This window comes from Equus caballus, chromosome 4 (assembly GCF_041296265.1).
Source record: "Equus caballus isolate H_3958 breed thoroughbred chromosome 4, TB-T2T, whole genome shotgun sequence".
Lineage (NCBI taxonomy): Eukaryota > Metazoa > Chordata > Mammalia > Perissodactyla > Equidae > Equus > Equus caballus.
Genome location: NC_091687.1, coordinates 99073441 through 99098954, shown reverse-complemented (window position 1 = coordinate 99098954; position 25514 = coordinate 99073441). Strand labels below are relative to the sequence as shown.

Below are 25514 nucleotides of genomic sequence, written 5' to 3'. Positions count from 1 at the left end.
AGCAAATTTGTTAATTAGCATAAAGAATATTACACAAAATTTTAGTTGATTAGCAACATTTTGTAGGCCCTACCACTATCTTATGAATAAATTATAAAAATCCAACAAACCTAGGAGCCTAATGCCATGCTGCAGTGTTCCAAGTACTGTGGACATGCTGGCATTACAGCAGTGACAAAGACAGACTCAGCTTTGCCTTTATGATTTCAGAGTCTAGAAGGGGAAGCAAACAAGTGCATTATCACATAATAAGTGCCCTCAAGGGAAAAGTAGATAATATCATGAGACCATAGATAAGGGACACCTAAACCCAATTGGGGCAAGGAAGGAGAAATGGCAGGAAAATTTTCCTGAAAGAAGTGACATTTAAGCTGAGACCCAAAGGATAGTCAGCATTATCTAGTTAAAGAGAGTATATAGGAATATATGTGTGCTTGGGAGAGAGGAGGCGGTTCCATTAGTGTTTTGCACATATTACATACTCAATAAATATGTGCCAGGTGAATATGTGAAGACTTGAATCCCAGAGAGAGTGTAGAAAGAACTAGAAGTTTAATGTCGCTAGTAGACAGGGTAGATGTGGTGACATGAGATGTATAGAAGAGCCAGAACGTGTATCCCAAATGCCTTGAAGAGTATCTGGCAGCTCTCAGCAACATTTGCTAAAATAATGAATGTGCAAAGACTTATTGACCTTGTTAAAGAGCCCAAACCTTATCCTAAGAGGAATGGAAAGTTACTAAAATATTTCATCAGGGTAGTGATATAAAGTGTGCATTTTGGAAAGATCATTCTGACTGCAGATGGAGAGCTGTTAAAGGCAAGATTATGGCAGAGAGGTTTCTTTTAAGGTTGTTGAAAAGATCAAGGAGAGAGCAAGTGGTGACTGGATAAGGGGTAGCAGTGAGAAAGTAGAAAAGAAGATAAGTTTGGTAGGCTTTGAGGAGAGAGAACCATCCTGACTTGGAGTTTGATTGGATGGGAGGTAGGGGAGAGAGAGAAGCCAAGGACGAGACCAACATTTTATGATTTAGGCAACTGAATAGATGGTCCTCACATTCAGAGATAGGAAACATAAGAGGACGAACATGTTTGAGCAGAGGATGATAATTAATACACTCGGGAGCACGTTGACTCTGAGTTGTCTGTGGAGCATCTCAGTGAAAAATGAAACTAGGCAGAAGATATATAGATTTCAAGCTCAGTATAGACTTGGACTCAGGTAAAGATTTTGGAATCATCTTTATGAACATAATTATTGAAACCATGAGACCAGGAAGAGAAGAGGGATACGCAGAGAATTTGAAAAATAGGCAGAGGAGAAGAAAATAAAAGGACAAGCCAGAGAGAAAGAAGGAGAAAGAAGGAAAATCAGGAGAATGCAGAATCATGGAGGCCAAGAAAAGTAGTCTATCACACAGGATGATGGGGGCCCCTGTTATAAGATCAGGCGATACAAAGACCAAACGGCGTTCACTTAGTCTTTTGAACAGGAGTTATTACTTGGTGATGTGGTCGTGGTGGGATTCAGATTGGAGTGAGCTGAGGAGTAAGTGGCAGGTGGGGAGGAAGAGGTAGTGAAAACTGACAATCCTTTCAAGAATTCTGACTGTGAAGATAAGAGGAAACATCAAGTCTCTTTCAATTTCCAGGTTTTCTCATTAAACTGCTTGAAAAAAATTCAGGCAATATGTATTTAAGGAAAAATATACACTTAAATGTACACATGCCTAATAGTAAGGTTCAAGAGAGAATATTGTCTTCATGAGCTTGAGGTAGAAAATAAAGTCATTTTTGTAAATATTCATATTGCTACCACTCTGAAATTCCAATTAATCAATCATAAGATGCCCCTTCTTCTTCTGAGTTTCCTGTCTCAGATGAGCCCCTCTAGGGATACTCATGGTCACTTATCAGTCTAAATAGGTCAGTCATAGTTCCTACTGTCACAAAGTCTGGTCACTCCACAGAGTTACTATTGTTGCTGCCATTGTCACCACAGGGTATAGATCCTGAAAATAGGCAGTCCATCTGTTTGGTGTCATTCTCTGTCAGCTTCAACAGTTGATTCTGGAAGCTGGGATAAGGGAACTCCGTTGTCTCTATTTTTGCTTTCTATTAGAAGAGGTCCCAAAGACGGCCTATTCATCTTAATTTCACATGAAGATCACCAAAGTTAAATCTCATTTTTCTTCTTTTTATCAATTTTTTATTGCAGTAAAATACACACAACATAAAATTTATCATCTTAGCCATTTTTAATTATATAATTCAGGGGTATAAAAAAAATTCACAATATTGTGCTGCCATCACCACCATCCATCTCCATAGCTCTGTTTATCTTATAAAACTGAAATTCTATATCCATTAAACTCAGTTTTCCTCTTTAAGAAAGACTTCATCCTTTAATTTTAGGACTTAGTCTGGAAAAACAAGATATTTCGTTTGACTCACTAAGCAGAGAATATTTTATCTCAGTCTTTACCATCTGATTGAGAATCACAGTGATCTCATCTTTTTCCCCCAGACAGTGTATGGTACTTTCCTTACAATTGTGTGACTACAACTCCCTTCCTGATGATTTTCCCCAAGCAATGTGGGCGGACTCCAAACGCCGTTGACTTCATCTGCAGCAACGCCTCCGTGGCATTTTAATTGCCATTGCAGACTGCTGACTTCTGGTAGCAAAGTTTCTGATATTGTCAAGTTTAAAGAAATCATTGGACTCCAAAAGCTTTGAACAAGAATTCAGGTCTTTCTTTAGATTTCCTTACAAGAGGCAGAAGTTTCCCACAGTGCATCAGTCACAATGCTTCCCCCAAATCCTCTATAGACATCCCTTTGTACTATGACATTTTCTTCCTTTTGATGGTATTTGAAAGATTTTTTTACTTTTTTGTTGTAGAATATTCACCTGCCAGCCAAGTATATTAATTTTATTGATACAGTAGTCAGAAAGTTTCTCCTCTGTTATTCAAAAAGATCCTAAATAACAACAACCAAGTCTCTGAACCCTACAGTGCCTAAATAGTGAGCATAATTGGTGTCTGATAAGTATGTGGAGGCCTCTGGACAGCAACCCTGCAAGTAATTAAACCATGATCAGAATAAATCAAGTTTGATCAGATTTTTTTTAAAAACTCAGAGAATTATCTAAGAAAATAAAACGCAGCTTTCAAAGCTCTCAAAATGTACATGTCCCGTGATCTAGCACTTACATTTCTGAGAACTTAGCTTAAGGAAATTATTTAAGATGTGTACAAAGATGCTTGTACTTGAGTACTCACTGTACATTAGGTGTGTTAGAAAATAGCTAGAATACTAAAATTTTATAGTCAAGGTGCTAGGTATCACACTAATAAAATGACAAGCGTTATCTTGCTAATTCTCATACAAGCCTATGTGGTGTTTACTCTAAGCACTCCCTTTTATAGATGAAGAAATGGAAGCTTAAAGGGATTCAGTAACTTAGTCAAGGACATCCAGTAGTAAATGGCAGAGCCAGGAATCAAACCCAGGACTAACTTAAAACTTGCTCTCATCCACTACAGTTTACTAGAAGAATCACAGTTGTCAAATTTTTAAATAAATAATGTACATTTACACCTGAATACTATTGATGTACTACACAGTACATTATAAAGATCTATATTTTGACACAGAAGCATATCATAATACAGTGTTAAGTTTAATCAATAGTACATAGATTGCAAAGCTGTATACAATAATTTCCCATTTTTCTAAATGAACCAGTATCTATCCATCCATCTATCTATCTGTCTGTCTGTCTGTCTATCTATCTACCTATCTATATTTTCTATCTACTCACCTAGAAAGAATACACATCTAGAGGTGTTAACAATGACTATAGTTAAATGTGTGAACTTATGCGGATGTTTTTTATTTTCTCAATTTTCCTTGCCAATATTTTCTAATGAACACATTTTATAGTAGGAAAAATATAAAAAGAAGTCTTCAAATTTAATAAGGAATGAAAACTTTTCATAATAAGACTTGAGTGTTGTTCTCCTTCACTCCATCCCCTGTATCCAGCAGAGTGCCAGCTCCAGAAATACCGAATAGTCACCATACACACATGGCATATGGTCTGGAAGGTGAGCGACTGGGGCAGAGAGGACAAGTCGTGATAAAGGGGACTGAGCAGAGCTGTACGACAGTGAATGGAGCAAGTGGGACACACGAGGACCTACTCACTAATATTAGTGACTTTAGATGGATTTCTTTCCTGAAAATGTTTATTTTGACATAATTTCAGATTTTCAGAAATGTTGCAAGGAAAGGACAAATAGTTTCCAGAAACCTTTCACCCACATGCCCTATTTGTTAAGATTTTTCTATATTTTCTTCCCATTATATTTCAAGGAGATCCAGAAACAGAGAAAGGGTGAGTCTGTGTTGTGGTATTTTGCTTTCCAAATTCTCCTAAAAATGCTCCCCTCTGGCAGGAAACTTCCTCTTTCAGAAGCTATAGACTTCCTTTCTCTCCTTGCCCCACCCGCTCCCTTTGCCAAGAGCACTGAACAGGAAGAAGTGTTTGCTGGGGGCTGCTGCAGAGACAGAGAGCCCGAGTGAAGAAGAAAGGACGTTGCCTGAGTAGAAGGAGCATATTCTCAGGAGAATGGAACTCTGCCCACCACACCAAACATAAGGCCACTGGGAATATCTGCACCTGCAAACCAGCCCAGCCTTCTAGGGAGAGAGCAGGTGAGTTTGTCTGTCTGTCCCCTCTGCACAGATTGCTGGCTTTTCCCCAATGCCAAGAACTTCAGGGACACCCGTCCTGTCTGTCAGACTCCCAACATAGTCTTTTGAAGACTGAGGCTTCTGACAGCTGAAGTCAGTACAGGCAAGACTACAAATGAAGGTCCTAGGGAGCAAGGGTCATTTCAAGGCTAAGGGTTCTTGAAGTCCAAGAGAGGATTTATTTCACTAGACAGAGTTCAGGAGGCCACAAATGGGGACAGGGGTGAAGCCTAGAGCTAAAGGATGGGTGAAGGAGAGGTTCAAAGGCTCCCAATCAGCACAAGATCCTATCCATCTTCCAGGCATGTGCTGGGTCTCCTCCTGATACCTGTCAATGACATACTTTCCTTCCAAGCCCCCAACAGGTGCTCTGGGAAAGAGGATGGCATGTGTCCTGGTGGAGGGAAACCTTGTCCCAGATTCTGATAGTGGTACTGTGTTCTAATCCCCACAGGCCTCCTCATCTCCTTCATCATGAACTGGCACATGATAATCTCCGGGCTTATCGTAGTGGTGCTTAAAATTGTTGGAATGACCTTATTTCTGCTTTATTGTGAGTATTTGAGCAACCCCTTACTCCAACTCCATGTGGTCTTGTTCTTTGGCTCTTCTTTCAGAATGCAAAGCTGAATGTAGACGTGAAGTGCCCAAATCCTCCCACCTGGGCCACTGGCCCAGCCTGAGGGAATTGACAACACCCTTCTCATACGCTACACACATGATGGGCCAGGTGCCTTGGTCTACCTTGGAGATGTAGAACTGACTGGTGTCTGATGGTTAGAACCCCACACAGAGCTCTTGCCTTAGAGTGTTAGTTGGGTGGTCTGAGCTGAAGTACTCAGCAGTGCTTGTTATTGCTGCTAAAATGAAAATGCAGCTCCAGTTCACCCCTGTGATAGGCTATGTTAAGAGCTGCATTATAAGATGATGGGATTTTATTGAGGGAGGAATTTCCCCCTGTGTACACAGAAGTGTATTCATCCAAATGCTTGGAAAAAGAGGCCTTATATATCGAAGGATTTTACCGCAATTGCAGCAAGTAGAATCTTCTCCAGCCCCAGAACTAGTAGGGAAAATAAACGAGGAAGGAAATGTGATCGGGAGGCAGCAGTTGGGTAAGAGAGGTCTTCCTTATAACCCAATCTGAAGGTGCAATTCCCAACATGTAAGACAGCAGGAAGAAAATGTGGATATCAACAAGTGAACATATTCACAAAACCGTATACATGCCCATTGTGTCTTTGCTGATCTGAGTTAGAGAGTTCTGTTTTTCACAGTAATAGTCACAGTGCCCTAGCAGCCCCTGCAGTGAGCTTTGTTTGTTGTATTCATCCTGTAGCCACCTTTGGGGTTGAGCCAACAGCTGATTTTCTTTGCAGTCCCACAGATTTTTGCCAAAAGTAATGTCGGCTTCATTCCCACAGAGAACTACAGAACAGGTAATGTGCATGACAACAGTCTCCTCCGCCCCCCCTCCATACCGCTATGTTTTATGTGCTGAATTCTTAAATACCCTTCCCAAGGCCTCCTTTCCCAGAAATTCTTTTGCATGAAGCATTCATAAATATGTTTTTATTGTTATAAGCTGAATAAGTTCTGGGGATGTATACAGCATGGTGACCATAGCTAAAAATACCGTATTATAAATTTAAAAGTTGCTAAGAGAGTAGATCTTAAATGTTCTCACTACAAAAAAAAAAAGGTAATTATGTGAGGTGATGGAGGTGTTAACTAACTTATTATGGTAATAATTTTGCAATATATGTGTATATCACATATTTGTATATGTGTATATATGTATAGCAATCTATGTATATTACACAATGTTATATGCCAATTATATCTCAAGAAAGCCAAAAAAAATAAAATAAAATAAATGCAGCACACCCAGGGAAAAAAAAAAATATCTTCTAATTAGTTCTCTTCCTTTTGTAATGAGAAACCAACACTAGACTGAGCGAAGTTTCTGATCCTCGGTTTTTCTCCTGGGGATGGGGGTGATTTGTATACAATCACTGTAATATGAAAGCACTTCGTAAACTCTGATGAATTGTACACCTAAAGGAATTGTTATAAAGAAACCCGTGTCCCACAACAAACAAAGATTATAATCAGTATCTTTTTGTGTTCCAAGTACAATGCTAGACCAACCATAGAAGAAGAAGAAAAACAGGGGATATTAGTCAACTATTATCTATGAAGCACAAGGCCCAATGCCAGAAGCCGTGGGGGATAAAAGATGAGTGAGGCTTGGGTCTCCCTATTAAAACCATCTCTTCTTGAAGTTTTTCCCAGGACTTCCCTCTCACTTCCTCTTAAGACATCTATTATTATATATGTCTTTAGGACAAAGATAATTTCTTGTTCATCTTTGTATCAATTGAGCCACCCAGTATAGTGAGCTATATGGAGGAAAAGCCCATGAAATATTTATGGAGTTCTGTTCAGTTATAACACCAAAATAGTTTCTGACGAAAAATAGGTTACTGTATGTTACAAATAGTCTTTTAACTGGAGACTGAAATAAAAAGTGAATGCTAACTTGTATACTCTATTAATGTAGTTGTGAGCAGCTAATTTGGTAAAGTGGTCTTTGACCACAAACGACAAATAACTGAGCCACTGAGGAGAAGTCTGACCAGCCTCTGAAACCACTGAAGCTGCCTGCTCAGACAACCAGTGTTCCCAGGAAAAATGAGGCCTCTTGGAGGCCTATGAATTCCCCTATTTATATTTAAAGAAATAAATGTACTCTTCTTTGCCCTTAGGAAATCTCTGGAATGTTTACTTGCCTCCTTGACTGCCAATATCCCCTAGTCCAGTTAACCATGATCTTTAGAGCTGATGAGAGAAGAGTCCAAAAGTTGCCTGCCAGGACTATGAGTTTTCATAAAGGGTTTGGGCATCAGAACTGGGGAGCACAGCAAAGATGCTGTGTGGGGCCTGGAGGAAAGTGCTCCAAACAGCTCTTCAGGGATAACACTGTCAAAGGTATACACGAGAAAGGAGTGAGAAATTTCCCTTCAGGTAGTAAATTCATCCATTCCTCTTCCTTTCTCCTTCTTTTTCTTGGCATTTCACACCTATCACCACACCAAAAAAAAAAGTGTGATGTATGATTTGGGGCATGACAAATAACAGTAGTAGTTAAACGGAAGGTTCAAAGAAAGAAAATATCTGAAAAGTTCTAACACAGAGTGGCCAAGAACCCTTGTCATCTCCACTGTCCGGAGTCAAATAGTCCCAGGTACTGACCAGCTAAACTGATGTTTGTGTGCTATACTCATCATACAGCTACCTTTGGGTTTTCTTTTCATTTCAGTCCCACAAATTTTTGGGAGCGGTAATGTCAGCTTCATTCCCACAAATAGCTACGGAACAGGTAAAGTGGATGGTTATAACCTCCTCTCCACCCACAGGTATCTTATGTACTGAATTCTTAAAGACTTTTCCCATTGCTTCCTTTCTTATGGAACTTTTTTGCTCAAAGGGGCCATAAAGACCTTCTGATTCATTCCCTTCATGTTGTAGAGAGGGAAACTGAGACTAGACTGGGCAAAATTTCTTCCTGAATTGAGGACGACTTGTATTGATACAGCTGGTATAAAGAAACCCATGTCCCACTACCTTATCACTCAATTTCAGGGTTCACACCCCAAATCACTAATCTCATACTCTTTTTTTTTCTTGACTCTCTTTAGCCTGCCCCAGAGGGTGGGATTTTAATCAAGAAAGATGTTTTTTGTTGTCCACCTCTGAGTTGTCTTGGAAGAAAAGCAGGGACTTTTGTGAAACAGAAGGATCAACTCTGGCCATTGTCAACACGCCAGAGAAACTGGTGAGTGCACTGGCATCGTACAGTAAAGCAGCCCACCTTACACCAGCCTCAGCAGGTATAGATGGTAGGGCAATTTGATTGGTGGAGCAGGGGTGGGGTGGGGGTGAGGAATGGGGAGGTGGCTGGCTGAGAGCTCAAGCTCCTTGTTCTAAACCTGGAGATGGGAGACTCTTCGCAGTATTGTTCAGGTCCATTTGAGCTAGAAAAATCCACACTCTATGGTCTATCCCATGAAGCATAGAAGTGGACTGGTATCCTGGGGATGGGCCAGGTCATTTAAAGTACAAGGAATGACCAAATTAGCTGATATGTATAAAAGTTGTTTAAAAACTATAGAAAACTTTATAGATGTGACCTTTTAATGTATCATCCCAGTCTGCCTAGTAAATAAGGAAGATGCAAATTAACAAAATTAGTAATATGAAGAACAAAGAATTAGGTCGTAGAATTGAGATTGCCAAGTACAATTATTACAATAAAAATAGCTAATACTATTCAAAAAGCTTTATTTTATTATCTCCTGTTATCCTCATAACAATTTTGAGGAGATATTATTATCCATATTTTATATACGAGGAAACTAGGGCACAGAAAAATAATTTGACCAAGGTCATACACTTACCCAGCGACAGAACATGGAGTTGAGCTGAGATATCTCTAACTCCAAAACCCACACTCTAATCAATTTTAGATCATAATTTATTTTAGTTTATAGTTGCCTCTCCTTCAAATCCTAAGGATATGCTGAGTGCTAGCCATTGTGCTATATCAGTATTCTTGCTTCTCTCCCCTCTATCCCTTCACTCTTCCTGTAAAAGGCCCTCCTGTGATTGAGAAGAATTTTTCAGGGAGTCTCCTCTGAATCTTGGTAATAGATGTCCAGCAAAGGGCAGGAATCAGGATGCTACAGATCCTCTAGGGCTAAATACCTAGAAGGGAAGGAAAAACTCCATAAAGTAAAAATAGGAGCAAGACTGGGAGTGGGAAGGAGACAAGAAAACAGAAAAGAAGAGGGGAACAATACCTGGCACACAATGGATACACAAAAAAATGTCTATTAAAACAGGAAATTTCATAATTATTGTAAAAAATAATGAACTGAGATATTTCAGGGAAGGAGAACATTGAGAAAGGAAGAATAAAGGCGATAGGCCTGGGGATAGAGAGAACATCCAAGTGGACTTGGACATCCACTGACTATGGGAAATATGTGAAGAGTACAGGAAAGGGTCTGGGGATTCCCAGACTTCTGGCTGGAGTGATTCGTGGTGCATTCCTTCAATATGGAGACTAAGATACCTTGGATTAAGGGCAATTTAGCAAACACTCAATAAACATTGATTATTTCTAGTGGAATTACCTACTTTAGCAACACACTTTTGAATTTCCCTGTTTTCCCTTGCTAAGTACTCAAGGAATTCCTTGATCCGGCCTCGTTTGGAAAGTAAAATTTCTGGCAATAAAACAATCCTATTCAGAGAGGCATGCTGAATTAAAAAGAAATATTTGAAATTATCCTTTTTCAGATAGCACAGTAGCCTTCACCTTCATTTTCAAAGTGTGGTCCCTGGAGAACAGCATCAGCATCACCTAGGAATTTCTTAGGAATGTAAATTCTTGGGCCCCTACACCAGAACTATTGAACCAGAAGCCCAGGAATCTGTGTTTTAACAAGACCTCCAGGTGATCCTGATGCTCTGTGTAGATTGAGAACTACTACTCTAGGGTTTATGATGAGTGCCAGCAATAACCAGTCTCAGAGTCCCCTACCAGCCTTCTCTATTCCCAGAATCAGATATAATTATGGGCCTACTGGCACAATGGAGGCAGCAGCAAAGAGCCTTCTGTTGAACTGGTTATTTTTTTTTTAATTTCTAGAAGTTTCTCCAGAGCATAACTGGTGCTGAGAAGTATTTTATTGGTTTACTATACCAGCATGCAGAGAAAAGGTGGCGTTGGATCAACAACTCCATATTCACTGGCAAGTACGTGAATGCGCCACATTTTTCTAAGGATCTTGATTTGCCTCAAGAGATCAGACCTGAGATTCTGTGGGTTTGTCCTGGAAGAACACAAAGGCTGAGACTTGGCTCTTTGTTCCATTCCTCTCCTTTCTTCCAACCCATCTATTCCCAGAGCCACATTTGTAAAGTTTTATTATGGAAAATTTCAAAAATTTCTCAGTAGAGAGGAGAGTATTCACACAAAGAATTATTTTTGTAAGTCAGGATCCAAACGAATCCAATTACGTGCAGTTTGTTTGACATATCTCATAAGTCTCTTTTAACCCATAGATCACGTCTTGTTACTAAGTTCTCACAAGTTCCTCACATGTCACTTCTTTATGCAAAGAAAGGTTATTATAAGCAACTGTCTATGCCTTAAAGCATGAACTTTAACTCCCAAGAGCGATCTCCTATGTATCAGTCCATGAGCATAAGCATTAGTGGAGAACCTGACTTTCCCAGTGTACGTATGAAGACGTTGAGTCAGACAGAAAGCAGGTCAATTTCCCAGCCTGTAACTGCCCTTCCCACAGAGGGGAGGAAATTAAGACACATTCATTCGTGTCTACTAAATGTCAGGCACTTGTTAAGTACTTTACACATGCAATTTCCCGGAGTATTCTAAATGATGCTATTGGAAAAGCTTTTATTAATCTTCATGTAAAAGACAGTTGCATTGAGGACAAGAGGGTTAGAAATGTGTTGAATATCACCAAGCTGGGAAATGATAGATGCACAAATTTTATCCCACATACACTTCACTCCAAAACTCATGATCTTTCCACGACACCAGACTCTCCAGTCAGACTGAAAGGGACAAAATGACAGAAAAAGAGGTGGGAGGAGGGCAACAAAGTTTTTCGTAAAGCTAACTCTACCTAGGAAAGGAAGAGAAATCTCTTTCCTCTTCCTCTCAGCCCTCCTGCTGTGAACATCGTACAGACAGTACTAGAACATTATTTCTAGGAGAAAAAATGAGAGATGACCTATGAGCTATTTCTGACGGGAAAGGGTCAGTGTAGAGCTGGATTTGGGGAGAGAAGAGGGGGAGCTAGAAAAATGCAGGGTTGAAACAATGCACGTTAACCACGCTTTCTTTTTCCACTTAGTGTTACAAATCAGCATCAGGATTTCAATTGTGTGACCATAGGCCTGACAAAGACATATGATGCTGCATCATGTGACGTCAACTACCGCTGGATCTGTGAGAAGAGTGTCAAATGATTGCAGTCTTCTATGGCCTCTGACGAGAACAACAAATATACTGACAGAGACAGCAAAAGAGAATATTTATTATTGGGACAGGTCCAGGAAATACAGAAGATCAAATTACTGTGTCAGTCTTCCACAGGTTACTAGCAGAGCTCCCTAATGTAGCCTCAGGGCTAATGCACTAGCCCCTCCACAAATAGACTCACATACACACAACCGAAGGAAGCTCCCCACTCTGAGCCAGCAATTCCCCAAGACCCCACTTCCTGTGAGAGTCACATGTGTGACTCTTTTTGGATCCACAAATGTCATCTAGTCAACAATCCCTCTATCCATTTGTCTTCCGGGAAAGGTCCTTGCCTGTTTGGGGAAATGAGATTTTATAGTCTGCTTTGGGAGACTGGATATAGCCATCTCCAGGAGACAGAGTCAGTTTTATGTAGACAATTAAGTTGGTATCATGACGAGGCCTGTTTCTATAGAACTGAGCATTTCTGACTGATCAACAGGGTTTAGCCTCTTGCCAGTGTCTGTTTCATCCTCAGAACACATGACTATACTACCAGGGAGAAACTACAGACTGAGCAAGTGTGAACATCAGAGAGCATCAAGGGTGTAAGAGGATAAATTCAGCTTCTGTGACCTCATCTCTGTTCCCAAGAGACCCCCGTTCCTATATTCCCCACCTTGCCCAAGCTGGGATACAGAGGCTCCCCTCAGTCTGAACTGAGGCCAGGCCTCGGGGGTGGGGGCCAAGAGGGCTCCTGGAGCCAAGTTAAGAGCCAAGAGAGCACTGCTTATGTGAATGGAAAGGGCTTGAGCCAGGCAGGAATCTGCTAAGAAACCCCTTTTAAGACAATCAGACAACCAAGATGACCAAGCAAACTGAATCTCTCTGTTCTTCCACAAAGCCCTGAAGAGACACTCAAGCTTAAATTTTCTTGGTCTTGGCCTGAATCTCCATTTGAGCAGATTTTCATTACCTGGCCATGGTTTTTGACTATACTGTAAGATTTTGCAATAGTCTCTTGAGCCCCCGTGATCACAACATATTCTTGCCTGCAGCTCTAGAGAGACCCTCTAATGCTGGTTAATGGTACCAGGTACAACCTAATGACCCAAAGGTGCCACAGCCTTGCACTGGTTGGCACTACATCGATCCAGGACTAGTCCAGCCAACCAAGGAGTCAAAAGAGAGGAGAGCTGCTCAAGGAAACACTGGGTGTGTAGGAAAGGAGTGGGCATGTAGTAGAAAGAGAACAGCAGGAACAAACAGAAATCATATGTGGAAGGAAACAGTTCAGTTGGCCACACCAGAAGAAAGGCCAGAAAGAGGTAGAAAGTCTTGGGTCATCCTGGCTATTCTCTCCATTTGCAGGATATCGCCAACTCTATGTCCTCCTCAGTACATGGAAAAGAGAAAAAAGATGACTGTGTGTTTTGAGTAACAAGAATTAAACCATAAGGGGAGACTGTATAAAACTAATGCAAATTATACTCACCTCAGTAAACTGCTCACCATTTATGTCTAATAACAACCTATCACAATGACTACGTATATCATTAAATGCATATCAAAGCAAACTGTTTTATTTTTTATTAAAACACTAAGCTCTGTTCCTATATTCCTGGGCTTCATAATTTTTGGTTAATTAGCATGGCCACTTACAATTTTGAAAAATGAGATAATACAGTAAGTGTTAGAACTTGTTTGAAGGAGGTTACCAAAGATAATTTGTGTTTGGAGTGGATTTGATGTTGGTATTACATCAGTGCTCTGTGGAGATACGCGTTTCTGATGGTTTTAGCAAAGAGCAAGTGGTGCATTTGAGGGGGCAGGAGAGGCTGGGTCTGTGGTAATGGATAAACAGAATTTTAACTGAGGAGAAACTCCAGAATTCAGACAACGGAAGGAAACTGTAACCCTTCTATTTTGAGGCGGGAGAACTGTGGTTGCCACACTTTCTGTTTTATGATGTATAAATTGTAGACATTGACTGTCAGAAAATGTAGACAGCTAGTAATTTTCCAGGTAGACATCCCAAATGCCCTGGAGATGAGGAGATACTTCTGTGCAAGTTCTAAAAGAGGCCCCGAGGGCTGGAGTGGAAGTGCGGTTGGGGAGCATGTAAGGAATATGTGTCCTTTGGTTTAAGTTCTTTACTAGGGGGCGTGAAGGTTGCTGGATCCTTATAAGGGTATGTAAATATGACCTTATTGGGTAGCAGTGGTATGGCTTTTTAAAAAAACAATGGAAATTCAGTAAACCATTGGGTTAGAGTTTTGACTGCTTCCGATAAGCTACGTGAATCTTTATAGATGTTTTACCCTTCTTGTATTTTAATTTCTTTACATACAAAATGGGGCAGTAATACCTGCCTCACAAAATCCCTGTATATATTTTAAAAGCTCCCCACTAAGTATCCCAATGGCAATAAGCAATAGGGGAAGCATTAGGATCCAATATTTTCTACATCCTCACTAACACTTGTTATTATCTAACTTATTGTCTAGCTATCCTACTGCGTGTGAAGTGGTACTTCGTTGTGGTTTTGATTTGCATTTTACTGATAGCTAATCATGTGGAGTATGTTTTCATGTGTATCTTCCTTTGAGAAATGTCTATCAGATTCTTCACCCACTTTTAAATTGAGTTGTTTGTCTTTTTATTATTGGGTTGTAAGTGTTCTTTGTGTATTCTGGATTCAAGTCTATTATCAGACATATGCTTCGCAAATATTTTCTCCCATTCTGTGGGTTCCTTTTCCCTCTCTTGACAGTGTCTTTTGATGGACAGCAGATTTTAATTTTGATGAAGTCCAATTTATGTATGTTTCCTTTTGTTGCCTGTTATTTTAGTTTCATACCCAACAAATCATTGCCAAATCCAATGTCATGAAGCTTTTCCCCTGTTTTTTTCTGAGTTTTATAATTTTACCTCTTATATCTAACGTTTGATTCATTTGCGTTAATTTTTGTATAAGATGTAAGCTAAAGATCCAAATTCATTCTTTGGCACGTGTACCAGTTTTTCCAGGTGATCAATTGCCCCAGTTTTTAAACACTGAGGATTGAAAACAATGTTCTATCCAATTGTTTCCCTTCTTTAAACTAATTATAAGTATATATCTAGGTTATGGAAGCAACAGACTAGAACAATCAAAAAACACAATATATAATGTTACCTTTTTTCAGACATATATAATCTTATACTTCTGGATTAAAATTAGGCATTGTGGTAGATTATACTATTGTTCACAAATTCACTGTCCCTCCCTGAAGAAGGAGAATGTTTTCCTATCCTTCTGACAGCAGTCTTGGCCTTGCCATTTGTTTTGGCCAATGAAATCTGACCATAATTTACCGTATTCTTTCCCCACTACCTTAAGACCAGGCAAGTCCCAGTTAGAGACTTTTCCATTAGCCTGTACTATAATGAAGACAACAAGGAATAGAGGGGCAACTGACCCAGGGTACACAAATAATAGGAATAAAATAAATGCTTGTTGTCGTGAGTTACAAAGATTTTTGAGGTTATTTGTTACTATAACATAACCTCAGCTATCTTGACTGATACAACAATGGAGAACAAGTAGTTAGGGAAAAAATACGCAATTAGCATTGCACAGTTCAGCAGTGTAGGCTATTTAGCATAGTGGTTAAGAGGATGAACTCTGGAGCCAGACTGCCTAGGTTTGGATCTTGGGCCCATAGGTACTAACAATGTGACCTTGGGCAAGTCACTGCCTATCTCTGTGCCACAGTTCCTTGGGTAATAATAGTAGTTACACTATGGAGTTGCTTTATGGTTTAAACGAGTTCTTCTGTGTTTAGTAGTAAGAAGTAAGTGCCAGACTTAAGCAGTTTTTCTTAGGCTGAGCTCCCCAGTAGGTTAAAGACTTATGAGCTATTACTTCATTGGGAAATCCAATCCATCAGAGTGGTCATGAGTGACAAAGGATATGAAGCAGAGGAGGCTATAAAACCAATAAAAAGATGCATTAGCAAGCTTGCTGCCACTGACTGCAAGTAATTGTTGATCTTTGGGACTACTCATCTTAGAAGATGTATAAACTGTGTCTCATGACTGTCCCTCAGAAGGGAAAGGGGGAAAAATTATCTACTGGCTTCTACTTTCATTGGTCAAATTTCATGCAACAAGGAGTAGCTCCTCAGAACTTCTGAGTTGTCCATGCAAGGACTTGGATGCCTAGTGCATCCTTCTTTGGAAAATCAACAAGGAAGTCCTAGGTCCAGATGTGAGAGGTGCTCCTGACATGCATAATATGGAGTATCAGTTGTTAATATCATCATTACTGTTTGTGTTGTACATATAAACCAAGAATTTCTATAATCAATTTTTGGAAGTATTCAGCATAGAAGGAAGCTACTGTCTGGAGAATTTGGGGATAAGAGAGTTTGGGATTGGGTCTCTCCAGTGTTTAGCTACAGAGGTACCCTGCTTTGGAGTACGGAGTTCTGCATGGATAGTTCTCTCTGGTTTTAGTACCCAGCACACAGATAAGATAGGTCCTGTGTGTTGGAGCAAGATTCCTTAGAATGAGGCAGGCTCCTCTCTCCTGCTGAGAGTGCTATTTCTTCCCTCTCAGACATACAAACCTCAACCTCAAGTTAAGGAAAGTGTACAGTCACATCTACACAGGCCTCCATCTCTTAATCTTCTTCTTAAGCTCTCAGCTTCTGTTAAGCTCTAGACATATTTCCCAAATATTTTGATTTAGCAGGAGGCACCACTTCCAGTTAGAGACACACATGTATGTAAATAAGTGAGCATTCCTGTATAAGAGAAAAATACATACATAAATAAATAAAGTGGGTGAGAAGTTGGGATTACTACACTCCTTAAGACACATAAAGGAAATGCAATTATTTTATTTTTACAGGCTATACAAAAATACAAAAATAACAAAAAGAATATTAAAAGGTGGGCAGTGAAAAGTCTTCCTCCCTTCCCATTCCATCTCTCCTTTCCCAGTACCACAGTCTCACAGATCACCACCTATTAGTTTCTCATGATGCTGTCTACAAGCAAATATGAATATATACTCATTTCTACTCCTTCCTTACTCAAAAGGCTGAATACTAAATTCAACGTGCTTCACTTTTCTCACTTAACAATTTAGCTTGGACATCATTTCTAATCATTGAAGAAAGAGCTTCCTTAATCTTTTTACAGTTGCATAACATTTTGTTGTACAGATTAAACATAATTTATTCAATCAGTCACCTATTTATATTCCATTCAGCTATTAATATTTTGTTATTACAAAAATGCTGCAGTGGAAAGAGCTGTGTTCCTGACATAAGACATGGAAGCACTAGTTGGGAACAGACTGCCCAGAGGAAGGGTGAGGCTGGCCGTGCTGGAAGTAAGACACGAGGATAGCTCTGTGGAAAGCTGAGTAACAGCACTGTGAACTTGGAGTTTGTAAAGGGAAAGGAAAGGGCAACCCAGGAATGAATGGGAGGACTGGAGCCACAGAAAGAGAGCCACAAAGAGGAATCAGGAAAGAAAGGGGGCAGGAGAGGATGAACAAATGAAGGGGGACAGGAGGCAGAGGGTGGGGTATCATGGGCCTTGAAAATATTTAAGAATGTGAGAAAAGCAGGGAGAGAGAACAGAGGCTGCCACTTCATGCCCCTCTCTGAACTCCCCTTCAGCCCAGGGACCCAGCTCTCCCTTGTCACTTCAGCTCCCAGCCCAGCAGTTCCATTTCCCGCCTCCTTTGTGGCAGGCAGCACAATCTGGGTGCTATCAGATGAGAGAGAATATCTCCTTACTTAGCCTTTCCTCCCAGATCCTGAGAAAGGCCTCAAATTAGACAACCACCCTGGGATTGTAAAAGTGCCCAGAATCATGGACTGAGTTCATTCTCTAGTTCTCTCTCCCTGTAACTCTCCACTGAGTTCATCCTTCTCTCTGCCAGCCAGAAAACATGCAGAGAAGTACTAAGGCAATGGGACTTTGGGACTGGAAATCAAGAGAATATATTTAAGCCAGGGAAGGAATAGGGAGCTTTACACAGCCAGAGGACATAAAGAACAACAATTTATGGGAAGATGATTCAAGAACATACAATCAAGTAGTCATCCAATTCTGCAGTCAGAGAATATTTTTCCTAGCCTTTCCTGTTCAGAAATCCAAATATTACACATATTATTTTTACATTTAATTTTTTAGTTTTATTGTGAAATGTATCATAGCTTAAGAAAAGTATAAATATACTTGTGTGTATATATATGTATATATATCTTTAAAATAACAAAATCAATTTTTGAGTAACAACCAACCATGTTAATAACCAGGGCCATAACTTAAGACATTTTCTTGCATACAGATTATTTGATGATGCTTATGATGTAGCTCGAAGATGAGTAAATTCTTTTCAGGTCATTCTAGAATCCGTAAGTATTTTCCCATGTAATATGCCTTAGGGAAAAACTAGCTCCTGAATAGTTGACAGCATCTTTTCCCTCCATCCCGAAGGGCCTCTATAACTTTGTCATTTCGGAGGGTGAAGATGAAAGGGTTGAGGAAAGGAGTAACTACTGAAAGCAACAAGGAAACAGCCCTGTTGTACTCAGCTGCCTGCATTTGCTTGGGTTTCATACCAAGGAACAGGCAGCTGCCGTAGCCGATCACGACACAAGTGAAGTGGGAGGCACATGTAGAGAAGGCTTTCCTCCGGCCAGAGGCTGAGGGGATCTTGAGGATGGTGGAGATGACGTAGGTGTAGGAGACAATTGTAGGGATCAAAGAACCAAAAAGAACAAAAACAGCCATTAAGAAGAGGATAAACTCCATGAAAAGAGTGTTATTGCAGGATAGTTTGAGCAATTGCCCTCGGTCACAGGAAAAACTGTTCACCACATTTGATTTGCAGAAGGAAAGATGAAATGTGGCATAAACTGGCCAAATTTGAAAAAGGAACCCAAAGACCCACGACACAATTACCACAAAGTTGCAGGTGCGGCTGTTCACAATGATGTTGTACCTCAGAGGGTTGCAGACTGCCACATAACGGTCCACAGCCATCGCTCCCAGTAATACAAACTCCGTGGTCCCCACAGAAAGATACAGGAAGAGCTGGGTGACACATGCAGTCAGAGATATTGTCTGCATCCCAGGGAGCAGCAACCCCCAGAGCATCACAGGGACGATAATGGATGTCACCAGGATCTCAAGGCAGAGAGGTGGCCAAGGAAGAAATACATGGGGGACTTCAGACGTTTATCAACACAGACAATCACAATGATGACTGTATTTCCCATTAATGTCACTGAGTAGAGGAAAAAGAATATAGCAAACAAAATGTGACGTAGTTCTTCGGAGCCAGGGAAGCCAAGGAGATAAAATTCAGTGGCACTAGACTGATTCCCCAACATTTAGTTCTGAGCTCTTGTTCCTTGTGAAATCTAGAGAGCAAAGGAGAGATGACATGTTTCTGATCTCAAAAAGATTGAAGACATTTCCAATACGAGAAAATATATCCTGTTCCTAGACTCCACAACATAATGCTACTATTTTCTATACAAGGTGGGTATTAAATGCTTTATGAAGGTTATGTACAATATATCAAGATAAATGTATATGTCTAAGAAGATGAGCAATAGTCACCAATAACACACCCTACGCATGAAAACCCACCCACACCAGCATGTCCCTTTGTCTCTCAATTCACAGGACATCCTGCCACCCTGTCTACTTCCCTGACCACAATATGCTCATTTATACCACCACCCCCTATTTCCTGAATGCAGTAAACTGTCTTCTGTGCCCATTATGTCCGTGTCCTGTAAAATTCTGCTATGTTTCAACAGTTATAAGAAAGTACTCCGAGCCACCCCCATTCAGACATGGTTACTTCTTTTCTTTTTTCTTCTAAACATAGGCTCCATTTGTATTATGTTCATTTTAAAGTTTTTGCCTCAGTTATATTTATCATTTTGGTGGTGTTCCTAGGAAGTGGGGTCTTACCAGGACATTGTGATAAGATAAGAACTATGTGAGACAAAGTATTGAGTCTTTCCTTGACTTCTGGGGAGCTGGCTTCCTGGAATGGGTTATTCACTTCTTCCTCCTTATTTTTATCATAAAAGCCATCTTCCACCTCTGATTTCAGTGAATGTGTCTCCTCCAAGCAGGAAGACCTTTCACCAGATCCCTGTTGGTGACTTCTAGCTCTGATGTTGTGATTCCTTTTGTCATCAGATGGCAGCAGAGAGGCAAGGTCCAGAAGAAACTGCTATCTGTACTGCATGATCTCTGCCCTGGAGACAGGAGTCAAGAAAACAGCTTCAATATGGAGGCAAAATCCTCTATACTACCCAGGTCTCAAATTTCTAGTTATAGCAGGGAGATAAGACCTCCAAATGGGCAGTCTGACCATCTAACCAAACTGCCGTGATCTCAGTCCCATAGAGCAAATTGGAAAATTCCAAAGAGCATATCTGCTTGCCTATGACCTTCTATTTTCTCCAGAGTCCTAGGGTAAGCACAAATGTTAGCAGACACCAAAATAGATGAGACTGAGTTCCCTAGGTTGTCTGGTCTCTTCCCTCATCACACGCAGGTCATTGCTAAAATCTCTCCTCTTATTTGGCCCTGTCCCATTCACCATCTCTGAAACAATACATGCACAATTTCACTCTCTAACCTCTTCATGGTTATATTTTTCTTCCTATTGGCTCTCATCAATATCTCAAATCATATTATACTTTACTTGTTTATTAATTTCTCATAAAAATCACACATTAGAATCAAGTACCTTGAAGGCAAGTTCTTTATCTTTCTTGTATCACCACCTGTGACAGGAAAAGAGTCTGACAAGGTATGTACACTATAAATACATATTTTTTTTAAAGAGTAGGATACTTTTTTTTTTAAAGATTGGCACCTGAGCTAACAACTGTTGCCTATCTTTTTTTTAAATCCTTCTCCCCAAAGCACCCCAGTACTTAGTTGTAGATTCTACTTGTGTGGGGCGCCACCTCAGCATGGCCTGGTGATTGGTGCCATGTCCGTGCCCGGGATCTGAACTAGTGAAACCCTGGGCCGTCGAAGCAGAGTGTGTGCACTTAACCAGTCAGCTACAGGGCCGGCCCCTGCTATAAAAATTTTCAAATGAAGATGTCAATTAATATTAAAAAACAAATCTATGAATAAACAAAGAGCATCCAACCTGACTACTTTTCCCTCCATTCACTCTTCTCGAAAGCCCAGTCACCCTGCAGTCTCTCTTCCTGGAAATCTCCTACAAAATGGAAAGCAGATATAAGGAAGCAATGAAGAGAAATGAGAGAGCAGAGTCTTAGGCAATGGCAAAGTGTGCCTATTGCCAGCACTGGGCATCCTTAAACTGCTCTTTGCTATGAAGGGATGATATGATGTAAGCTCATCTTCTCTGCAGATCCCTAGTCCATTCTTTAGGCTCTCGGGATCCTTGTTCTAGAAGGGAACCATGCCCAGTCCCTCCTATGACTATGCTCTCCTACTCTCTCCTTCACCAAGATCTGGAAGACACTTACCTCCAGAGAATGGTTCTGCACCTGAAAGTTCTGTTGCTCTTCAGGCATCAATCCAGGCCACCTTCTGCCTGGATAGTACAGAACCCTGCCTGGGAGATAGCAGCAGCTCCTGCTGTATCCACTCATAGTGAAGAACACTGTCCACACACAGGATCCTAGGGAAAAGTCCAGAAATAACAGTACTGAGGGAAATCCAGATGTCTCCCTCTCTCTCAATCTCTCTGCTTCCTTCTCTCTCTCTCTTATCTGTCCCCTAGGATAGTTATACACTGAGGAACAATTTGCACAGGTTCAGAGACACACTAGGGATGTAGTCATGGAAAAACTGAAGAAACTTTCACTCTTGCCTCCTGAGGCTAATCAAGTTCTAGAACATGGGAAAGTTTTATGCAATGGGCAAACTTGAAAGCTCCTAGTCGGGAGTTTCTCACCAGCCAGGCTGCCTTCCTCCTAGGCTCTTACCTATCACAACAATCCAATCTGTGAATAGTCAACCCCCTCATCTGCTCTGTGCTTCTTCTTGATTCCACTTAACCCTGCAGAGCCTAAGCTACCCTCAAGCTGACGACCCCACTAATGGCCCCAAGACACATATGGAAAACCTGGAGGCCACTAAATAGACTTATGCCAAAATTTTCTCTTCATCTCCAAGGTTTCAGGAAGCCCATCTTTCCCAGATGATCTCTGCACTCGCTCTACCACATACCCTCTGGCCATAGTTATAGAAACCTGGTAAGAGAGAAACAGAGAGCTCTGCCACCTACTCCAACCTCGTGGTCTGTTAATACCACAGCCCATTCCAGTCTCTCCAACATGCCTGCTTTCCAACTATGGCTGTTCAGCCATACATTTCTCTTCTTGGTCTTCAAATGCTACCAGAGCACTTTCTGTAGTTGTTTGAATTGAGAGGTAATAGTTGAAGAAACAATATTCAGGACTGAGCAAAAAAAATACTACTTGAAATTGAGAATGGCTGAGATACCGAGTAAAATAGAAACATCATATTTGAAATATTTATTTTTACTTTTTGAAGAACAACTGACACGTTTTACAAAATTAACATAGGTCATGACTTAAAAAACAAATGGAAGGATATAAGGTAAAATGTAAATATGCCTTTCCCCATCTGCTTAATTCTCCTGATCTGTCTCCTAGAGCTAAATGTTATCATAAATTTCTAGTGTATCCATTCAAAAGTTTTCTGTGTACATACATGAATATCTCCATATATTCTTTTTAAGTAAATGATATTTTAATAGATATACTTTCCTGCTACCTTCTTCTTAATATGTACAAAATATATACTTTATATTTGTGTATATGCATGCTTGTGTGTATATGTTAAACCTTTCCATATTAGCAATTATATATCAATCACATTTAAGTGATTGCTTTATAAATATTTACTTTATGAATATATTGATCATTTACTTAATGAGTATGCTGATGAATATTTCATTTTTTTCTTTTTCATTTCTATAGTGCTACTACAATAAATATCCTCACATGTCTATAAATACAAGTATATCTTTTTAATTGTATTAAATTATTAACTGTTACCAAATCACTCTCAAAAGAGTTGCATCAATTTCTAACCTCTTGACGTGAGATCGTATTGGGACTATCCCCAGAGCCTCCGGGCAGGATGTTTCGATTTCGGTGTTAACCTTGTGCGGATCCTCCAATGACACTAGCATATCAGGAGTCAGTAATCACGCTGTGAAGTAAGAACACATCCCAAAGGTCCAGCCCTACGGGAACTGTGCTGACAGCTGCCCAGGATGCTGCCGTCCTACCATCTGCCTGTTAGCTCTGAGCAGCTGTGTTGGGTCATGTGATGACTGTTGGAGAAATCTGAAGAAAGGGTGCTGGAAATGAGGAAATCAGAGGAGGGTAGACCCTTTCTCTTAGAACTCTTTTTACGGAACTATCTTCCCTTCTTCAAGGCATGGTACAGTTTCTCTACATACTTTCCAGTATTATCAACTACACATTGACAGAGTAGAAAATGGAGGAGGAGGAAGAAATGTAAAATAAAACTCCTTTGGAAAAATTTTTGTTCATTTTTCACAAACTTAAACATACATCTACACTATTTCCAGCAATTCTACTCATAGGTAGTTGCCTACAAAAATGAAAACATACCCTCATGAGTAGTTCCACTGTAATGTTCATAGTGTCTTTATTTATTATAGCTAATAATGACAGAAAATAAGTATCCATCAACAAGAGAATGGTATATTCATATGAGGAAATAGTACTCAGCAAAGAAAAGGAACAAACTGCTGATATACACAAAATGGGTGAATCTCAGATACAATAAAATGAATGAAAAGGTCAGACACCAAAGAATGCATACCATACGACACTATCATAAAACACTAGAATAGATAAAAATAATCTGTAGTTAAGAAACCGCCCCCCCCCCAAAAAAAGGAAAAGAAACCCCAAGAATGATTGTCTCAGTGCTGGGGAGATATGGGCCAGGAGTTTTCAACCACAATTGAGTTTATGTTAATGAGGTGACTTGGAAATCCCCTAAAGATGGGGGTGCTGGTTGCCAGAGGCATCAACCATGATTAGAGGGTTGGAACTTTCAGTGACATCCCTGATTTCTGGGGAGACGAAAAAGGACTGGAGATTGAATCAATCACCAGTAGCCAATGATTTAATCAATCACTCTTACGTAATGAAGCCTCCATAAAAACTCAAATGGAGGGAGTTTGGAAACCTTCCAGGTTGGTGAACATGTAGAGATTCAGAGAGAGTGATATCCTCAGAGAGCATGGAATCTCCACACCCTTTCCCACATACATTGTCCTACACACCTCTTCTATCTGGCTGTCCCTGAATTATATCCTTTTAAAATAAACTGGTAATATAGTAAGTAAAATCCTTTTCTAAGTTCTGTGAACTGCTCTAGCAAATTAACTGAACCCAAGGAGGGGGCCATGGGAACCTCTAATCTATAGCCAGTTGGTCAGAAACACAGGTAACAACCTGGACTTGAACTGGTATCTGAACTGAAGGCAGTTCTGTGGGATTGAGCCCTTAACCTGTGGAATCTGACACCACCTCCAGGTAGAAGTGTCAGAATTCAGTTAAATTTGAGGGACATCTTGTCAGTGTCAATGGATAACTGAGTTAATTGTCTGGGGTGTTAAAAAGCATATACACACACATTAAAATTGATGTCAGAACCATTACTTTCCCCGAGCAGAAGTTTTTAATTTTAATGTAGTCCAACTTTTCTATTTTTTTCTTTCAAGAATCATGCTTTTGATGTTGTATTTAAAAAATATTCATGAAACCTAAGGTCATCTAATTTTCTTTTATGTTATATTCTGAAATTTTGTAGTTTTGCATTTTACATTTAGGTCTATGATCCAATTTGAGTCTATTTTTACGAAAAGTATAAGTAAGGTCTGTGTCCAGATATTTTTGTTTGTTTGCATGTGGATCTCCAGTTGTTACGGCCCCATTTTCCTAAAAGACTATCCTTTAAAAAAAAAAAAAAAAAAAAAAGACTATCCTTTCTCCATTGAATTGCCTTTGTTCCTTGTCAAAAATCAGTTGATGATATGCGTGGGTCTGTTTCTTAGCTTTCTAATCTGTTCCACCAATATATTTCTCTACTATTTCACCAATAACACACTGTATTGATAACCACAGCTTTATAATGAGTCTTGAAGTCGAGTGGTGTCAGTACTTTGACTTTCTTCTTCTTCAGGATTGTATTGACTATTCTGCATCTTTCACCACTCCATATAAAAGCTAGCATCAGTTTGTCAATATCCACAAAATAAATTATGGGGATTTTGATTGAGATTGCATTGAATCCATAGATGAAGCTGGGAAGAACTGACATCTTAATAATACTAAGTTTTCCTATTGATGAACATGGGATATTTCTCCATTTATTTATATCTCCTTTTATTTCTTTCATCAGAGTTTTGTAGTTTTCCTCATATGTATCTTTCACCAATTTTGTTAGGTTTATACTTAAATTTTTTTGGTGCTAATGTAAACAGTGTTATTCTTTTAATTTCAAATTCCAATTTTTCACTGCTGGTATACAGGAAAGCAACCGACTTTTGTATATTAACCTTATATCCTGTAATCTTGCTATAATTGCTTTTTACTTC

At 39.9% G+C, this 25514-nt stretch overlaps 1 protein-coding gene and 1 pseudogene across 2 annotated transcripts; one reads left to right on the top strand and one right to left on the bottom strand.

Annotated features, from left to right (window-relative positions):
* The first annotated feature begins 4474 nt into the window (after positions 1-4474).
* Positions 4475-13404, top strand: CLEC5A (C-type lectin domain containing 5A). 2 transcript variants are annotated; one of them, XM_014739350.3, is made up of 7 exons: positions 4475-4725; positions 5219-5317; positions 6144-6203; positions 8087-8146; positions 8466-8602; positions 10481-10587; positions 11718-13404. In XM_014739350.3, the coding sequence occupies exons 2-7, from the start codon at positions 5239-5241 to the stop codon at positions 11830-11832; spliced, it is 558 nt and encodes a 185-aa protein (XP_014594836.1). In that variant the 5' UTR covers positions 4475-4725; positions 5219-5238; the 3' UTR covers positions 11833-13404. The 2 variants fall into 2 exon arrangements, with proteins under 2 accessions (XP_014594836.1, XP_014594837.1); XM_014739351.3 differs by lacking the exon at positions 6144-6203 and having other exon boundaries at positions 4519-4725.
* Positions 18284-19228, bottom strand: OR9A4P (olfactory receptor family 9 subfamily A member 4, pseudogene; annotated as a pseudogene).

Coding starts and splice junctions, on each gene's coding strand:
- CLEC5A (XM_014739350.3), top strand. CDS start 5,239: ATGAACTGGCACATGATAATCTCCGGGCTTATCGTAGTGGTGCTTAAA. Junction 5,318..6,143: donor GACCTTATTTCTGCTTTATT/GTGAGTATTTGA, acceptor TTTTCTTTGCAG/TCCCACAGATTTTTGCCAAA. Junction 8,603..10,480: donor TCAACACGCCAGAGAAACTG/GTGAGTGCACTG, acceptor TTTAATTTCTAG/AAGTTTCTCCAGAGCATAAC.